The sequence below is a fragment of the Acinonyx jubatus genome, chromosome C1, assembly GCF_027475565.1.
Source record: "Acinonyx jubatus isolate Ajub_Pintada_27869175 chromosome C1, VMU_Ajub_asm_v1.0, whole genome shotgun sequence".
Lineage (NCBI taxonomy): Eukaryota > Metazoa > Chordata > Mammalia > Carnivora > Felidae > Acinonyx > Acinonyx jubatus.
The window spans coordinates 145,065,362-145,083,118 of NC_069381.1; the positions used below are offsets into that span (position 1 = coordinate 145,065,362).

Genomic DNA, 17,757 nt, shown 5'->3' on the forward strand with positions numbered 1-17,757 from the left:
GTGCCTGGAGCTCTAATCGACAGCTTGACTGGAACCCCCACCAGATCCTGAGCCAGAACCGTAGAGCTAAGTCATTCTAAGATTGCTGACCCTCAGATGACTATGTGAGATAACAAATTTGTTATTTTATGCTGCTAAGTTTTAGAGATAGTTTGTTACCCAGTAATAGATAATTATCACACTACTTAAAGTGACAAAATATCCAAATGCAATGTGTGAACCTTGCCTGATTTCTTGTTTGAAAAAAACAGAAAAATCTGAAAATGGACATTAAATGATATTATTGAATTATCAATAATTTTAGGTTTGATAAAATGATCATGCAGATATATTTTGGTATTTTTAAGAGATGCATTTTGAAATATTTAGAAGTGTTGTGATGTCTGCAACTTATTTTCAAATGTATCAGCAAAGATACACGTTCAGCTACATATAGATAAAGCAAATATGGCAAAATTTTAACAACTGCTGAATCTCAGTGCTGTGAGTATGAATGATCTTTATACTTACTATTCCCTCAGCCTTTCTGTATGTTTGAATTTTTTATAATAAAAAGTTAGAAAAATAAATACTGAAATTTTTGCAGTTTCAATAATAGAACATGATTTCTAATGAGTGATCCTTAATTTCTGGGTATAAAGTGAAAAATTAAACAAATGATGATCTTACAGGACGAGCTGTCTTCTGTTCAAAGGATTTACTCCCTGAATAATAAACACCTTAACACAGATTTTTCTACAAATCTACAAATCTACAGATGAATCACGAATTACTTGGACTTACTGAAAAACACCTCTGACTCCCTATCAAGTCCCATAACCAAAGCCAACAGCCTCCTCAATTTTCCATCTCCCCTAGACCACTGGACTATAACAGCAACCACCCTCTGAATGCTTATCATTTGCAACGCAAGTATTGTAACTTCTGAATCTTGTAAGAATCATGTGAGGTAGGCATAAGTGATTTTTAGTAACATGAGTAATAGTTGAACGCAGCGTTATGAACATTTGAAACAGTACAGAAGTACAGTGCACAGTGTCAAACGCTAAAGTGTTCCTTGCTAAGCCCCATACCCTAACATCAAAAATAAGTGGTCGTGTACTTCGGGCAGGTAAATAGATTAAAACACCTGCACAGATATACGGGGTGAATAACTGGGAAAATCAGGATTCCAGCCCAGATCACCCTGCTCCAAAAGCCATGGCATTGCCATGAAAGTCCAGTACACCACAACTACAACTGCCCACAAAAAGCTTTAGAGCCATGCCCTTTCAATGCTATCCTTAGTAGCTGTCTTCTCACACTTGCAAAACATTGTAAAATAATTCTCAGCATGAATGCAAAGACTTTAAAGAAATAACAAAAGAAATAAATTTTCCTGACATGTCGAGTCTTTTGTGTTTAAAAACAAGAATAAATTCTATCATTTATATCATAGAGCTAATACTGTCTAAACCTTTATCAGCCTACAAGTATGGGAATGCTAGGAACAATAACTACAGGTATATGGAAGAAAATAATATAAACCATTTTTTAATCAAATAGAGTGAGGACTCTCAATAGTCCACTGACATGAATAACCAATATTACAATTCAGTTCCCATTAGCATAATTACTCAGCCAATATCCAAGGAGTCTAAGTTGAAGATGGTTTTATATACAATGTCGCTATAAATGAAAACAGTCTTATTTATAATGCAATTAAAGCTCACACTGAGCAGTATCCTAATACCACAGGAATGAGGTATCCCAGCAGGGCAAATTGCGAACTGGGTTAGGTTTTTTCTTTCTTCATTGATAATTTTGCCATGGTTACAGAAAAAAACAACTTTAGAAACATTTTCAAGATGAACTCATTCCCTAGGTTATTTGTGTACCTACTTTGTGTAAAGGTTTGGGAAATGAGAATGCTACACACTATTGGTTGCCTCTGAGGGTGGGCTGGGGCAGCGATGCACTGCATGGGCATGAAGTGACTTTCCAAAGTAATGCGAAGGTCTAACTGTCGATAGACATTTGGATTTTACAGCACTTGTCAAAACTCTGAGAATGTATTACTTAACGTTTGTTCGTTTCACATGAAATTGAAATTTCACCTGGAAAGAAAAAAGTAAACACACAGTAGTCACTCTGGTGAATGACACAGTGGTATACATGCTCGAGTCTTTACAAGAAAGGGCTCTTTTGTGTGCAGTTTACTTAAAGCATCAAAGATTAAGATGGATTGATGAGAGGGGATGGATGATGTGTGGCAAAGCTTAAGAACAGTAAAATGTTGATGGCAGAATCTAGGCGGTGGGTATACAGCTATTCACTATGAAGTTCTTTTGATTTGTCTGCATGCTTGACATGTTTCATAACGAAAGGTTGCGGGGGGGGGGGCGGTGGATGCAACCTAGCTAAAGGATGGACTGCAACAGAAGTAAAAATGGTAATTAAGAAATATTTTTAAAAATTTACCCAAATCTGCTATGCAACACTGTCCATTCTTCTTAACCAGGATGTTTTTGCTCTTTAAATCTCGATGAGCTATGGCTGGTTTCCCTTGGGTCCCAAATATCTCTATGTGCAAATGTGCGAGACCACTAGCTATAGACAGCACTATTCGCAGGCAGCTAACTGTATCCAGAGTAGTAAGCTGAAGATAGTCATACAACGATCCCATTTCGTGATAATGTGTAATTAACCATAACTGGGTACTGGAGTGTCTTGATGTCATGTCTGAAGCAATAAAACCTGGAAAGAGCAAGAACAAAATTAGCAGACATGTAAGAATTTCACATTATAACTTTCGGTACACAGAAATAGAAACCTATGAGATAGATACCACCTACAACAAAAAATCATTAAACTCCCATGAAAGGAGGTTTACAGAGGCATCAACAGAAAAATGCAATACTATTTATTCCATAACAAGGTACTGCTAATGAATAGGAAATTTCCATATTCATTTCCATGACAAATAATCCTTTAAAATATTATACATTGCATTAAGATAGGAATAATATCTTCGTGTTTACCCATAATGATAGCATCAAACTCTTTATCATGCTCATATTCCAAGCACAGACTATTCATCGACCACCCAAAAAGAATAAAAAAACATAGTATCTAGGGGCACCTGGGTGGCTCCATCGGTTAAGTGACAGACTCTTGATCTCGGCTCAGGTCATGCTCTCACAATTTGTGTCAGCGCTCTGCGCCGACAATGTGGCGACTGCTTGGGATTCTCTCTCCCCTCTCTCTCTGCCCTTCCCCCATTCACACTCTTGCTTGCTTTCAAAATAAGTAACCTTAAAAAACATTTAAACATTAAAAAAAAACATATAGTATCTAGACACCTATGTTCTCATATTGACTCTGCCTGTGATTTGCTGTGTAATACTGGGCCACTCGTTTAGGTTCTCTGGATTATCTCTACTCAGATGAAAGATAAAGGGATAAATTTATATTAAATGACTGACTACTCATCAAATAAAAAAGAAACCAAATATAATAAGCACCTATGATGCTCTTTGTCAATCACACAAGAAAACTAAGATAATAGTGTCTGTTGGCTAGAGAAGAAGACAGATATAAAAAGGAAAAATTACAATATAATGTAATGAATATAATGAAAAGTACTGTTACATCTGTAAAGGGCAACAGGAGTCCCAAATAGGGACTGCTAATAATTCAGACCAGATGTTACAACAGGCTTCCACCAAGAAGTGATAACTGAAGTGGTCTTTTCAAGACCACTTTTCAAGACTTCTTTTCAAGAAGTGAGATTTGACAGAGGTCGATAAAGTGGTAGGAACAGATTTTTCTAGACATTCTGAGGGGACCCTTGAGCAAAGTGAATGACCTCTAGAACTTTCTAACCTATGGAATAAATTGTGATGGGCATGCTTGCCTTTTCTGCTAGAGGTGTTTTCCATGCACTCACTCTCACATGCTCTCTCTCTCCATATATATGTGTGTGTATGTGTGTGTGTATATGTGTGTGTGTATATATATATATATATATATATATATATATATACACACACACATACATACATATACACACACACATATCTTTTTATATACACACATATACATATTTTATATATGCACATGTAAATATTTATACACACACACACACACAATACCCCGCTAATGCCCACTACAGGCAGTGACATTTGGAACTTATAAATAAAAGGATATTAAAAACAAAAGAAAAGATGTGGCTTCAGGAAGGATTAAATGACTTGTGAAAGGATGTAGAAAAACACAAATACGTGGAACATGCCTCACACTTGCATAGTGCTTGATATAAAATTCGTGTCACTTTCACATGTATTTTCTCATGGGATTTTTCTCAATACACTAGTAACACAGATATCATTACAGTCAGTTTATAAATAATGAAACTGCTGCTAGGAAATGCCAAATTACACATCCATTAAGTAGCTGCTGACCCCAAGTTTGGTGCTAGCCATCTGGGTACACCGTTGCTTACACAGAAAACTCTGGGAACAAAGAAATGTCCCCTATTTGATCGTCATCATCAGCAACAGAAGCAGCTAGTAAATACTGGGACTAACAAGTTCTACACGGTCTGCACATAATCCTCCAAAAACAACAGAAAGGAGGCAGAGGACATCATTGACGTTAAGGCCAGTAATGGTCCCAGTAGCCTGGCTCTAGAACCGCTACTCTTACCCATGATGCCATACTGCCCGCAAACAAGCTCCTTTCTACTCAGAGAAAGACAATTTGACACTTGTATCCATTGGACATCTACAAAGTAAAGGAAGTAATGTTTCCACACCGTGATACCCTACCTCCTTCTCCACTTCCCTCTGAGCTGGTTCCCACAGGCAGCCTCACTCCTGCACGCCTTCCCCTCTCCAGTCTGTGTCACCCCATAGCGATTTCTCCTGGAGCCCTTCACAGGCCATAATATGTGTACTTACCTATTAGTCATTCTTACTAAAGAAAATGTTTCTGCTTTATCCTTTTCAACCAAATGATATTGTTAATCATGTTCAAAAATAAATATCCTAAACTATAAGCACCACTGAAAAGAAATTAAATTACTGTTTGTGTATTTATATAGCCTCTACTGATTTCTCTGCTTAAGGGAGAAAGAACAGTCTCTGACTGACTGATTGATGAAAGAGAGAGAGAGAGAGGGAGAGAGAAAGAAAGAAGGAAAGAAAGAAAAGAAAGAAAGAAAGAAAGAAAGAAAGAAAGAAAGAAAGAAAGAAAGAAAGAAAGTAAGTTAGTTTATTTATTCACTTACCTTCCCCTAAGCCCCTTAGGTTTTAGGAAGGATTTTGTTTGTCCCGTTAATTATGCTCTAGACCTTCCAGGAAAATGACTTTTAAATAGGCAGGATTTCTTTTTAACTGTTTATCTCCCAAGTGTGAATTATAGAACTACATTTGTTTGAGAGTGCTAGAGCATTTTTATGGAACTTTTGCAATTTCAGTCAAAGCTCTCTACTGTTAGGGAAGATTGAACAGGTACCTGGGCAGAACACAGGCATAGCCATTGGATGTGTTCATTAACAGGGAGAAAAAGTGATTAGAACAAAAGCCTCTTAGGGGTGCCTGGGTGGCTCAGTCAGTTAAGCATCTGACTTCACCTCAGGTGACGATCTTGCAGTCCGTGAGCTGAAGCCCTGCACTGGGCTCTGTGCTGAGAGCTCAGAGCCTGGAGCCTGCTTCAGATTCTTGTGTCTCCCTCTCTCTCCACCCCTCTCCTGCTCACACTTTCTCTCTCTCTCTCTCTCTCTCAAAAATAAACAAATATTTAAAAAAAATTTTTTTAAAAGAACAAAAGCCTCTTATTTAACAGCTAAAGTCATCCTCCCAGCCTCCTCAAAAATGAAAATAAAACCCAAAATATCATGTTAGGTCACCAGTGGCCCCTGTGAGCCTCTCCTTGGTGACCCGCCCAGGAACCAGGAGCTGGGTAGCTATGACAGCTGAGGAGTGAGGCCACTACACTGTGGGGCACGTGCTGCAGAGGGTTGGGCCCCAGAGCCAGATGGCTGGGTACCAATCGGCTCCACCATTCCCGAGCTGGGTGATCTCACACAAGTCATGTAAGATCTCCACCTTGGTTTCCTCATTTGTAAGATAAGGATAACGTCATCATCAATCTCAAAGGGATACTGTGAGAATAGAAGAGTAATTATAGGTACAGTGCTTCATATGATGCCCAACACAGGAAGTATCGAGAATAGCTGGTTAGTACTACATTTTAGAATAGCTCAGTATTCAATTAAAGCCACAACAATTTTGTAATGTACTATCTTTTGCGGGTGGCTTCCTTTACTTCCACTTTGTTCTCAAGAAATTCTGATTAAATGGTTAGGCAGTAGCACTTAGGAGTATGAGGCAGTTCTAGAGATGGAGGGTGGCAATGGTTGTACACAGAGAATGTACTTAATGTCACTGAACCTCCTGCTTAATAGGATTAAAAAAGTAAACTTCACATTTTACTATTTTTTTTTTTTTTTAAAGAGTGTAAGATGAGACTTTGGAGTAAAATTCTCACACTGACTCAACTCCCTTGGTCTTAGTAATGAGGAAAAGAACACTCAGCAACATATAACTTTGGCCAAAAGTCACACAGTGGGGTTGTTAGTGGTGCTGAGAGTAGAAACCAGCTTCTCAAGTTCCTGACCACCGTTCCTGCCACCACATAGCACAGCCTCCCATTACCCACTTGTCTGTTGACTTCTACACCAGACAGAGCAGAAGGAAGAGCTGAAAGCCACACGAGTCATTTCAAAGATATTGTTGGAGGGGGATAAACAATGAGGGTGCGGAGTTTTATATGTATGCATATATGTGTAAATGTTTGTAATTTTTTTACTCTGAGGGGCTAGAGTTAGCAATACTCAAGAGTGGACGGAAATAATGATCCGATAGCCAATACAACATGCTCCTATGATAGAAAAGGAAATGATCACAGAAAACCTTAAAGTCTCTATATCCAGAAAACTGGTACAGCAAGGGAAAGAAGTTGAACCAAGTTTAGCCAAAAAAGAAAAAAAAAGAAAAAAGAAAAAAAAAGAAAAAGTGATGCATTTTTAAATGAGCTTTCTCAACTAAAAGAACTACACAGTAAAATCAGTTCATACAGCTGCAATTATGATGATGTTATTAGAAGGATCTCATGAACACAGAATTTCCTCTTGGATCATTTGGTAATAAGAAATGAACAGTGTTTTGCAACTATGTGGTCACTTCTCTCATGTGAATCATTATTGCAAAAGTGACTTTAGATTTCTCTTATGATTAAATCTAATTTACAACAAACATTTACTGAGCACCTACCATGTGCTGGGTACTGTCCTTGGTTCTGAGTATGAAAGTAAAAACAATGGAAATGATTCTTGTTCTCGGTATACAATGGAATGGTATCACAGTTCATTTAACTCAAAAGCACTGATAAAGTGATGATTTGCATAGCCCCGCAATATCTAGAGCGTTTTGCTCGATGAACCTGTGAGCCCATGAGAATAAGAAGGGGTGCCTAAACATGCCCTTCCGCTAATGAATCTCAGAGCCCACATACGTACTTATTAAGAGTATGTGCACCTGCCCATTAACAGAATTCCACCCTTGAAAGACCAGTACTCCTTATACATCACGGCTTCTAACATAACTGACACTTTATCTGTTGCTCAACCTGTCTGTCCCAGTGTCAGAGGAACAATTGGGACATTTAAGGATAGTTTTGACTATGGATGAATTTTCACCTCATACTCTTCACTGTAGAATCACAGAAGCAGTTCCCCAAGCTCGCTACCACATAGAGTACAGAACTGTGATTTAGAGACAGACTGCCCAGCGTGACTCTCAGCTCTACTCTCTAACCTGATGGGTGCCGGGAACCTCTATACCTTGGTTAGCTCATCCGTTAAAACTAGCAAAACAAGAGTATCCACCCTCTTATGACTGTGGTGAAGATTACGCGAGAAAATGCACATTAAGCGTGTACAGCAGTGTAAGTAGTAACTAGTGTAACTGGTGTTGACTAGTCATTGCTGTTTCACACATGCATCAAACTATGACACAAGGTAGTATGTGAGCCGGGCCACAACGCAGTTACAAAGCGAGGGCGTGCAGAAAAGCACAAGTAAGTCCTCTGGGATAAACTGAAAGGGAATTGGGCGATTTTGATGGAAGGAGGAGTCGGCAGAGTGTGGGGTGGGCTCATGGGTGATCAAGACCACCGAACGAAGGTACGGACACTTGAATGTTCGTGGCAATCCCAAGTAATGGCAAATATCAGAAGTGGCTGCCCTCTGGGGATATTTGTAGAGGAAGGCTGAGACTCCTTGGGACCCCAACAAATAAGGAGTCTGGGTTGGCAAGCCCAGAAGGCACAAATGTGGCAGGCCATGCAGGAGTCATCAAAGACTCCATGAGAAGTATAGCAGGGGAGCGAGATGGACTGGAAACGGGAGACCAACAGCAATGACGCAAGTGAGCACGACTGGGTGACAGTGAGAGCCCAGCAGGTAAGGTAAGGGGAGAAGACAGCAGCAGAAATACACAATTCTAAGATGGAACACACAACCATCCTGTCAAAGCAAAACTGTAGACAACTGTCAAACCGTTATTTGCGGACAACCTGACTCGGGTTTAATACGAAATTGGCAGCGATGGAATAGAAATAAATTCTAGTAATGGCCTTCCTATAAGCCACATCTCACCCAATAGCCACGAGGTGTCCAACACTATCCTATAGAGTCCATTTCTATATAAACTTTATACCCACCAATAAAGCACTCTGAGCAGCATTCCCATACATGTATTAGTATAAACACATTTAGAGAAACTTTCCAAAGACACAGAAGTCAATGGGAACAAGGAATATTCTCACCCCTTATACTTCCAAAGCAGTATTTCAATGGGCTCCTCACATATTTCACAAATGGTTCTAAGCCTTCGTTTCCAAATTAAAATGGATGCTAAATCCCTCTGTAAATCTGGGCTTTAAAAACCATGCCTAGTTTGAGGGAACGTGCATTTAATTATGATGTCCCTGGGAGCTGTGAATCTCTAGGAAATCGTCCAAAGAGCTTTCTTAGTTTGATTCAATAAATATTCAAAAAGGGTGCGGTAAGTAGAACAACGGATGAAGCCTTGAAGTGAACAATATGGGGTAAATTTTTGTTGCTTAAATAACAACCTACAGAATAAGAATTAGCAATAATGATTTCATTTTCATCATCCAGAGAATCTTCAAACTTCGCTTCTTTGCAGATTTAAACAAGAAATTAGCATTAAAAGAAAATTAAACTTTATATAAATGCTGACGATCCCTATTATCCCTTTTTGAGGGAGACTTGCAAATTCACATCCACCAACTCTGAGAGGGCAAAGGGAGGCAACTCTTTGTTTCTGGATAAAATTAACGAGGGGATTATCTTTGTACTTACCTAAAATATTTTCATGCCTCAGCATCACAGTGTTGTACAATTCTGTTTCCCTGAACCATGACTTCTCATCCCGGGAGGAGAAGATCTTCACAGCGACGTTCTCCCCCTGCCAACTGCCCCTCCACACCTCACCATACCGGCCCTTCCCTGGAGAAAGCAACACAGAGGTGATGTGGGACTGGTGAACAGGAGAGGTAGCCAGGACATCTCTTGCCTGCAACTATTACCCCCTTCCACTGTTTACTTGCAAGAACTGAATCTGGGGCTATAAACAGCACCACCTTTCTCCTGTGAAGACATTCAAAAGTAAGCCGGAACCTGCCCCTCCTGGCCACCCACTGTCATAACAAATTCAACACCCTCAGTGTCTGCACAGTACAACTGGCTGCTAATTACGAAGTTTACAGTTAAATTCCTCTATTAAAACCTATGAAACATATATGGTTTTTAAAAGCACCTGAAAGTTAGTGAAATTAAGAAAATGGTACAGAGTATTAGATTTCACTGTTGTGCTGAAAGCCAAAAATATAAAAAAATAAAAAACCTGCACGTGTCCAAATTGAATACCTTTCTGGACTCCTTCCCTTCAAACAAGATCAATGTAGATATTTTCTTGGGAGTCCAAATCTGTGAATTTACACACGCATTTATATTTTTCATAAGGGAGAGGCTATTAAGTTTGAGATATGCGTTCTGAAGGATCCCCCCCCCCCAAAAAATCACACGTAAACACACACACCAAAACAGTGCTGTGTAGGAGACCGACAAGCAGCCAGTACCTTCCCTAAAGGATTTCTTGGCAGAGGATATATTTCAAAAGAGGATTTGCAGAGTCTTAAAGACATAATCCCAGAACAGTTCTGATTCCCGACATTGGTCATGGGTATTTGCTTGTTAGACAGCCCCTGTGGTGCCAGAAGTGGGCCACGTTGCAAAGGCCCCTTGGAGAAGGCATTTCCCAAAACGTGGTGTCTCTAGTTTGTGATCTGCTCTGTGGGGGGCACGCCCCCTCCTACAGCAGCAACACGTCCGTCAGCCTGTCCACCACTTGTTCCCTCTTCCATTCTTCTCCTTAATTATAGGTAGGGGTGATGGGAGAGGCTGGGAGGAGGAGGTAATTACCACGAGACTACGGGGATCAACACAGGGTATAATCAGGGTAAAGACACACGCGGCACCTAGATACAACAAAGGCAGGAGATACACCTTGCGGGGCAGTGGGGCTTTCCACCGGGCCAGTGGCTGCTGGGAGTCACAGCTTGTAATAAGCAGCTGCAGCACCACCTGCACACACAGGAACATAGCTCTTTGCTAAAAAAAACTAAGCCAAACATGGAGGAAGAAACCCAAACATGGAGGAAGCAAGCTCGCCTATCCAGGTGATTATGTCCTGACACAAAATCCAAACCACTCAATCTAGAATCCCTCATGATAAACAATGTCCCTATTAAATACCAATGACTACTTCCAAAAGGATGTTAAATGGGGCCAGGAAGTCATCATTGTGGGCTGCTGTCAGGTCACAAAAATAGTATTTAGAGCAGGACTAATTTTAATACAGTCATAGCAATTGCCCAGCATTTGTAGTGCGAGATGAAGGCTAGTGCTAAGACAGTATAAAATAGGCTGCTACAAAATAGTATGCTGATCTTTTCTTGCCTTTGGTAAAATTCTGTATCTTTATTTGCCCTTTGTCCTCATATTCTCATTAGGAAGGAGAGAAAAAACATGCCGGAGAATTGTATACATTACTATAAAGTTGCCTTAAATCCCTTTTTTTTTTTTTTTGTAAGAAAACAGAGATGGATGTCAGGATAAGTAGACAGATTTAAAATAGAAACATACTTCAACTTCAATGGTTTTCAAATGCTTTTAAGTTGTCAAATGCTTTTTAGAAATGCAACCTTATGGGGAAGTCGCTAAAAACAGAAGCAGGACTGCCCAAAAGTACTGGCCATGGAGCCCCCGTGGAAATCCCTAAGGTATCTGAAATTTGGGGGGTTCACTAATCACTATCTGGTAACAACTGATCTAGTCCAACTTCCCATGCTTTTGAACCCGAAATGGTATCGTGCTATCCAAGCAGTTCATCCCATACATTTTTATTCAAGACTGTACCACATGAACACTAACTATAAGCTACTGAAATGGCATTGCTTTTATGAAAGTCTTTAGCACCGAAGCAACAAAATGCTATAATTGAATTTACACTATTTCAAAGAATGCTCAAGAATATCCACACTATCCCAAACAGCATGTCTTTTTAAAGGCACAGTAATATTTTGCCCTTTGGACTCTGGGCTCAGTCTCTAAAAACTGCTATTGAGATCGGCTGCCCTGTGAATGGTCACCGGCCATGGGACAGGAGGGTAGGGGAAAGCGAGACAGGAAAACATCCCTGTCACTGCCTTCTCACTCCTACTCAAATACCTGTCCCTGTTCATAATCAAATGGGATGTCAGGTAGTACAAGAGGACAAGCCTGGTTGTATGCAATGGGCACATTTGGGGCTTTTCCATTTTTCTTTGCCCACCATGGTCCACTGTAGAAGAGAAACGTGAAGTGTGGTTCAGAGACCGCCCCGGCGGCTGCAGACCTACAGCAGAGGCAAAGGACTCCTGCTGGCCCCCTGTGTGCCTGAAGGCAGCACCTGCTGCTCCTACCACCCTGCCTAGCCCCCTTCCCATTATCCGGCCTGAGGGGGTCCTGATTTCCATGAAAACAGAAAGAAAAGTCAGAGGGTAGCAGCCAAGTGGTGAAGGCAGCTAATGGCAGCCAGCCACCTCCCAAAAGCAAAAGATGGGATGACTGGAGCTGCAAAGAAAAGAAAGCTGGAGAAATACAAAGAGCATGTAGGGACGCTGCCTACCTATCCGCCCCATGGCCATTCCTGCACACCGTCCAAAAGAGAAATTCATGACAACTACCAGGTGATCGGAAATACCCGCCAAATAAAAGTAAAACTACTAAAACTCAGGACTTCCCAAAAAAAGGGCATTTTGTACCATCTTCCCGGAGGGCGACCAGCAATTGATACACAGCCCATAAAAATGTCACAAATTTTGACCCAGGAACCCCAATTCCTGGGAATTTATTCTGAGCACTCAAAAGAAAGACGCAAGGCATGCAAAAGCCTTTCCGAGCAGTACCATGAAAATTCAACAATCATTCAAAAGATCATGATTACATAATCTTTTAAAATACTTGTGATGTGTACAGATAGATGGAAATGTACATGAGCTTAAAACTGACAGGAGGAACACAAATCGTGTACACACTATGTTACATCTATATATAAACCTGTTCCTAGACGGGGAAAATAGAACAGGCCACAGAGAAATGGATATCACTCTTGTTTAAATACAACAATTTTAAAGGTAGCCTTAGTAAATTTATCTCATTATTTTTAAAGTCAGTGGGAGAGTGAGTGGGATTGGAGAGCTGCCATAAGCAAGTGTATTGTCCAAACGCCTACTCACCTCAGATCACTCAATGCCTGTAGTCAGGAGCAGCCATACTATACAAATTCTTTCCTCATTCCTTCCCATCACCCCAAAGGGTCTACCTACAACTAAAGGCTTTTGATTAGCCATTCTGCATACTAACTAGCAACAGATTCCTTTGACAAGAACTTCAACAAGTTGAGGTGCTCTGACGCAGGTCAGATACATAGCCACACCGTCTCCTGTGATTTCATGAGCAACGGGCAGCAAGGGGCAGATTTTTCAAGTCCCACCCTGCCTCTAGAGCCACAGTGAACACTGCATATAACCCACAAAGGAATAGAAAAAAGAATTACCGACACACTCCAACAGTGTGATCTGACGAGCCACCGTTCTTTGTACCAGAAAAGGGAGGCCAGAGCCGCTTCCTGATGTACATGAATGATCCAATAAATCCTGTGGTTCAAGACAAGGAGAAAAAAAGAAACTACTGAGAAACAGTTCCCGGTTCAGAGTATGAGCACGCGTATCACGGCAACACTCACGGACACAGCAATCCTGGACATGTGGCCCGTAAGCATGCACAGAACGTCCCACTGGAGGAAGAACTGGTTTTCTTAGGAAAACCAAAAGCTAGCCCTTTCCCCGATAGAAGACAGGTTTTGCTGAGGGATAAGCAGTCTCTGTGTGCATCCAGAGTTTTAGAATAAAAATATATATGTTAAAAAAAAAAAAAGGCTGAGGGCACAAAGTCAAAGATGCAAATTACAAAGTCCCAGGAGCAAGGCTGAGCGCAAAGGGAAGCAAGAGAAAGAGCAGCGAGTGGAGCAAAAAGAGGGGCCTTCAAGTCCAAGGCTGGGCATAACTAACCACGTTCTGCTCTGTTCATAACTATCTATGAAAGGATTCACTATAGTTGGCATGCCAACTAAGGAACTCTAAAAAGGAATAAACGAATTAGGAATAAGGAACAAACAATTCCAATGTTGCTTATATTGGAAAGACTCCAGTGGCCACGTGGGTCATCTCCCTGGTACAAACAAGCAGAGAAGGGCCACCTGGATGGAGGTTACCCTTTAGGTAGGTGAGGAACAAAAGCATCACAAAAGTTAACCCTCGATGTCATTTCCCGGTGTGAATTATACACAAAGCAGAGAGGAAAAATAAACTTTCATTTAAAACATAAAACCGTGCCCCAAACCTACTGGAACATACTGTGGGAAAAACTCCCAATTAGTTCATTCATAAGTTTTTCCTTCTTATTGTCAGTGCAAGTCAAAGAGCAGATGCCTTTTTGTATCAGGACTTAATAATTTGTAATACACAGTATTGTGCCCATGGTGATAGGTGTTGTGGTTGCAGTAATGTTGAGCTGACATTCCCCAAAGCTCATCCTTTCCCAGACGTTTTAGCTAGCCTGTTAGAGCAATACATTGATTTGTCTGCATTTCATCTTCTTTTCCTTACTCTGAGCACCACTGGGAAGTACTGTTGATCAGCAAAATTACCAAAATCTGAACATCCAAAGGAAGATATTTAGAATCCTTAAAAACCACAAAATGGATAATCAACAAGAAATTGAATGTAGATCAAGCAGTTCCATATCTCCCTAACCATCTCTTTTGCTGTTCTGTTTTCTCATTATTCATTCAATTTTTTTGAGAGAATAACTCTGAAAATTAAACAAATGTGTTGTTTTTTCATCATGTATAATCGTGGTTTTAAATCTGGTTCATAGACTTAAGGCGGGGGAGGAGAATCAACCAGACTAACAAACATCTACTTCAACTCCTGGATCCCAAGGCTTCTTTTTCAAGTAGGAAGCTGTTCAGTAAGATAGAGTTTGTTGAACCACATATACGAGCACATCACTTAAATAAGCAAGTATATAGATGAATAATGATAACTTGTTTTAAACAGTGTTCTTTACTGTGCTATCATATCGTTATATACTGTCATCCAACATGGCTGTGTTGAGAAGACTATTTTAGCACACACTCCCATCCCTCTTCCAGACTTACAGAAGCTACTTAACAGCATTTTACACTAGATATTCCTATCATTGTCCATTGTGGTTGGCAAGCTCTGGGGAACAGAGTTCTGACTAATCTGCTTGAGAATCCTGCTTCGCTAAAGCTTTCTCAGGATTCAGCCTCATATCTTCTTGCTACTGACTCAATAAACTCATTTAATTTTCCTTAATATTTGAAATAAACTCCAAAATACATTTCTAACAAAAAAACCGTGATTCTCTTCTTTGGGAAACAGAACGCCCTCTTCTCCTGTTTTCCCAGTTCTGCTGTACTACAATCTAAATAGATAGGTGAACAGAAGAAAATGAGGTTCCTTCCCCCTTTCCATACAAAAAAGTACACCTGACCGGTGGCCCAATAGCAGGGAAGGCAGAGGAGGATGGGATATTTCCTAGCCTGTATCAGCTACCACCAAATGTTTTAACAACTAGCCCAGTTGGTCCAAGAATAGCGCCAGAGCTACAAAGACAGGTGAGGGTGAGTCTTCTCCAGCAAAAAGGTAGTTGCAGGGCAGGCTTAGGTGGAGAAGGACCAGACACTATTAAGCTTGTCCCCTAGCAGCACAAAACTTAATATGAGATGATCTTAGGTGATGCATGGCCATGGCATTAAATAACATTGAATCACATTAGAAAGCTATGACCTTGACGGTCTTCCATCAAATTATGACAAGGAGAGTCTCGATTTCGTATTAGCATGTCTTTAACACCTAACACTCACTCATCTTCACCTTTTTCAAAGGATGCATCAGACTCAGCATAGCATCACTTTAGAAGGCTATTACTTCTCTCTTTTGCATTTTATGGTAACCTATTTATAGCAAGTGGTTCCCTTGTCTCGCTTGAAGTTTAAAGTTTCTGTAAAATTAACACTCCACAATTTTAAAAGTAAGAAAGGAAGACACATTTTAATGGGATTTCATTTAAAAGTATGCAAAAGAATAACTTTAAAACATATAAATACAATGGTGTCTGACACTGAGTTGTCCATAAATGCAGCTACCAGCCACATGTTGGCTTTTAGCAAGGGAAATGTGGCTAGCCTGAACTGATATACATGCTGTGACTGTAAAGTATACATCAGATTTTAAACACTTAGTCCCAAAAAAAAAAAAAAAAAGGGAAGGAAAGAAAAGAATGTAAAATATCTCACTCATCATTCTTTATGGTTAATGATTATATGTCAAAATGATAATTCTATTCATTTGGTTAAACATATTATTAAAATTAATATCACCTATGGTGGGGCTTTTTTAAACTTTTTTTTTTTTTTTTTTTTTTGTTAAGCAGCCACTAGAAAACTTAAAATTAAATATACGGCACACATATTTTATTGGATACCACTGTTTAACCAAATGGCCACACTCCACAAGGGGGCAGCACAGGAGCATGAAAAGTTTAATTGCTGCTTTTTTGGATGTCAAATTTTAAAGTCTTAAATTACAGGGTGTTAAAATAATCTAGAAAGGAAAGTGATTTTAATATTAAGCAAAGGTGCTTTTTTGAAAGTACTTTTATTGCTAAAAATAGAGTAACTGAATTACTTCAAGCCCCCCCCACCCCGAAATTATAGGCAACCATTCTCTGTACCTTTTCCCTTACTCCCAAAAGAAAAGTAACTACCAAGAATCTACTAAAATAAATCCCCCCCCTTATTTAATATAAATGCCTAAAATAAATGTTCTCCTATAGGGGAGACTAAACAGGTGCCAACATATGCTTGCCTAGGACACAAGTGACCAGTGGTAAGTGTGCACGTTGTCCAGTCACCAGCTACTGGTTAGCATTTCATGGTGGGAATGGGAAAGCATCTTTAGCCATCTTTGTTATGCTTGGGATTCCCTGGGGTCACAAACTCACTGCTAAAGTGCTGTCTCCAACATTGGTGGTGATGAGCCCTTCGATGGTGCCGTACTCCACATCTCTGGGATTGAGGCGTTCTTGATTGCGCCTTTTAAATTTTCGGAGAGCGACTCCCAGTAGGCAAGCTAGAAGGCATACTGCAAACACTACAGACAGAATAATGAGGCCGACCTCCAAGTGGAAATTCTGTGTTCCAGGAAAGGATTTCCCTGGAGATGGGGGAGAAAAGGGCAATTGGCTGTAAGGATCAGTGTTTACTTACTATTCAGCATAACCAACACCTAACAAGTAGGTCCTGATGCTGACCACATAGTCTTGCAAGTCACAAACCGTGAAAACTAAAATACTTCCTAACACCTGGCCAATGGCCCAGTCATTTGAACCATTATTCATTTAGACAGAGCCAGAGATTGAAAAGATTCCACAGAGAACCAACTGTATTAATGCATGTACGTGAAAGTACTTTTCAAATATGGAGTACTACACAAATCTCTGTACAAATGCTTTATCCTCAGCCCTTACAGAAATTATGACGTAATATTCCTATGAGAAAGCACTATCTGAGTTAAATCCAAATCACCCAATCTGTGGTTCTCCTCAATGTATCTTGGATGTTTACCGCAGAATTCTCATTGATCTTTTCACATCACGATTTCTGCCTAGGAACCTATTCATTCATCTGTTCTTTTACTCACTTATCCAATATTCATTCACTCACTCAAAACATTCATTCACTGATTCACTCACTCGCCTAATCACTCATTCACCCCCTAGCTTGGCATTATTACATTACCCATTCAAACATCCGTGCATTCACTCCAACACTCACATACCACTCAGGCAGATACACACAAAGACTTTCTACTTGCCTAGTGAGGTAAATGAAAAATTTCTTGATTGGATAGTGAAGCCCCATAATTAAGAGGTCCCCAAACAGGGGTGCCTGTGTGGCTCAGTTGATTGAGTGACCGACTCTTGATATTGGCTCA

General features: G+C 40.1%; 1 protein-coding gene across 4 annotated transcripts in view; it reads right to left on the reverse strand.

The window, feature by feature from the left end:
* ACVR1 (activin A receptor type 1) overlaps nucleotides 1-17,757 on the reverse strand; it is a 140,070-nt gene that overhangs the window by 30,496 nt on the left and 91,817 nt on the right. For all 4 annotated transcript variants that reach the window (XM_027055725.2, XM_015076695.3, XM_015076687.3 and 1 more), the window contains 4 exons: nucleotides 16,766-16,977; nucleotides 13,230-13,329; nucleotides 9,431-9,577; nucleotides 2,461-2,736 (listed from right to left, as the gene is read on the reverse strand). In XM_027055725.2, coding sequence (XP_026911526.1) covers nucleotides 2,461-2,736; nucleotides 9,431-9,577; nucleotides 13,230-13,329; nucleotides 16,766-16,977 — 735 coding nt within the window. The remainder of the gene's footprint in view (nucleotides 1-2,460; nucleotides 2,737-9,430; nucleotides 9,578-13,229; nucleotides 13,330-16,765; nucleotides 16,978-17,757) is intronic.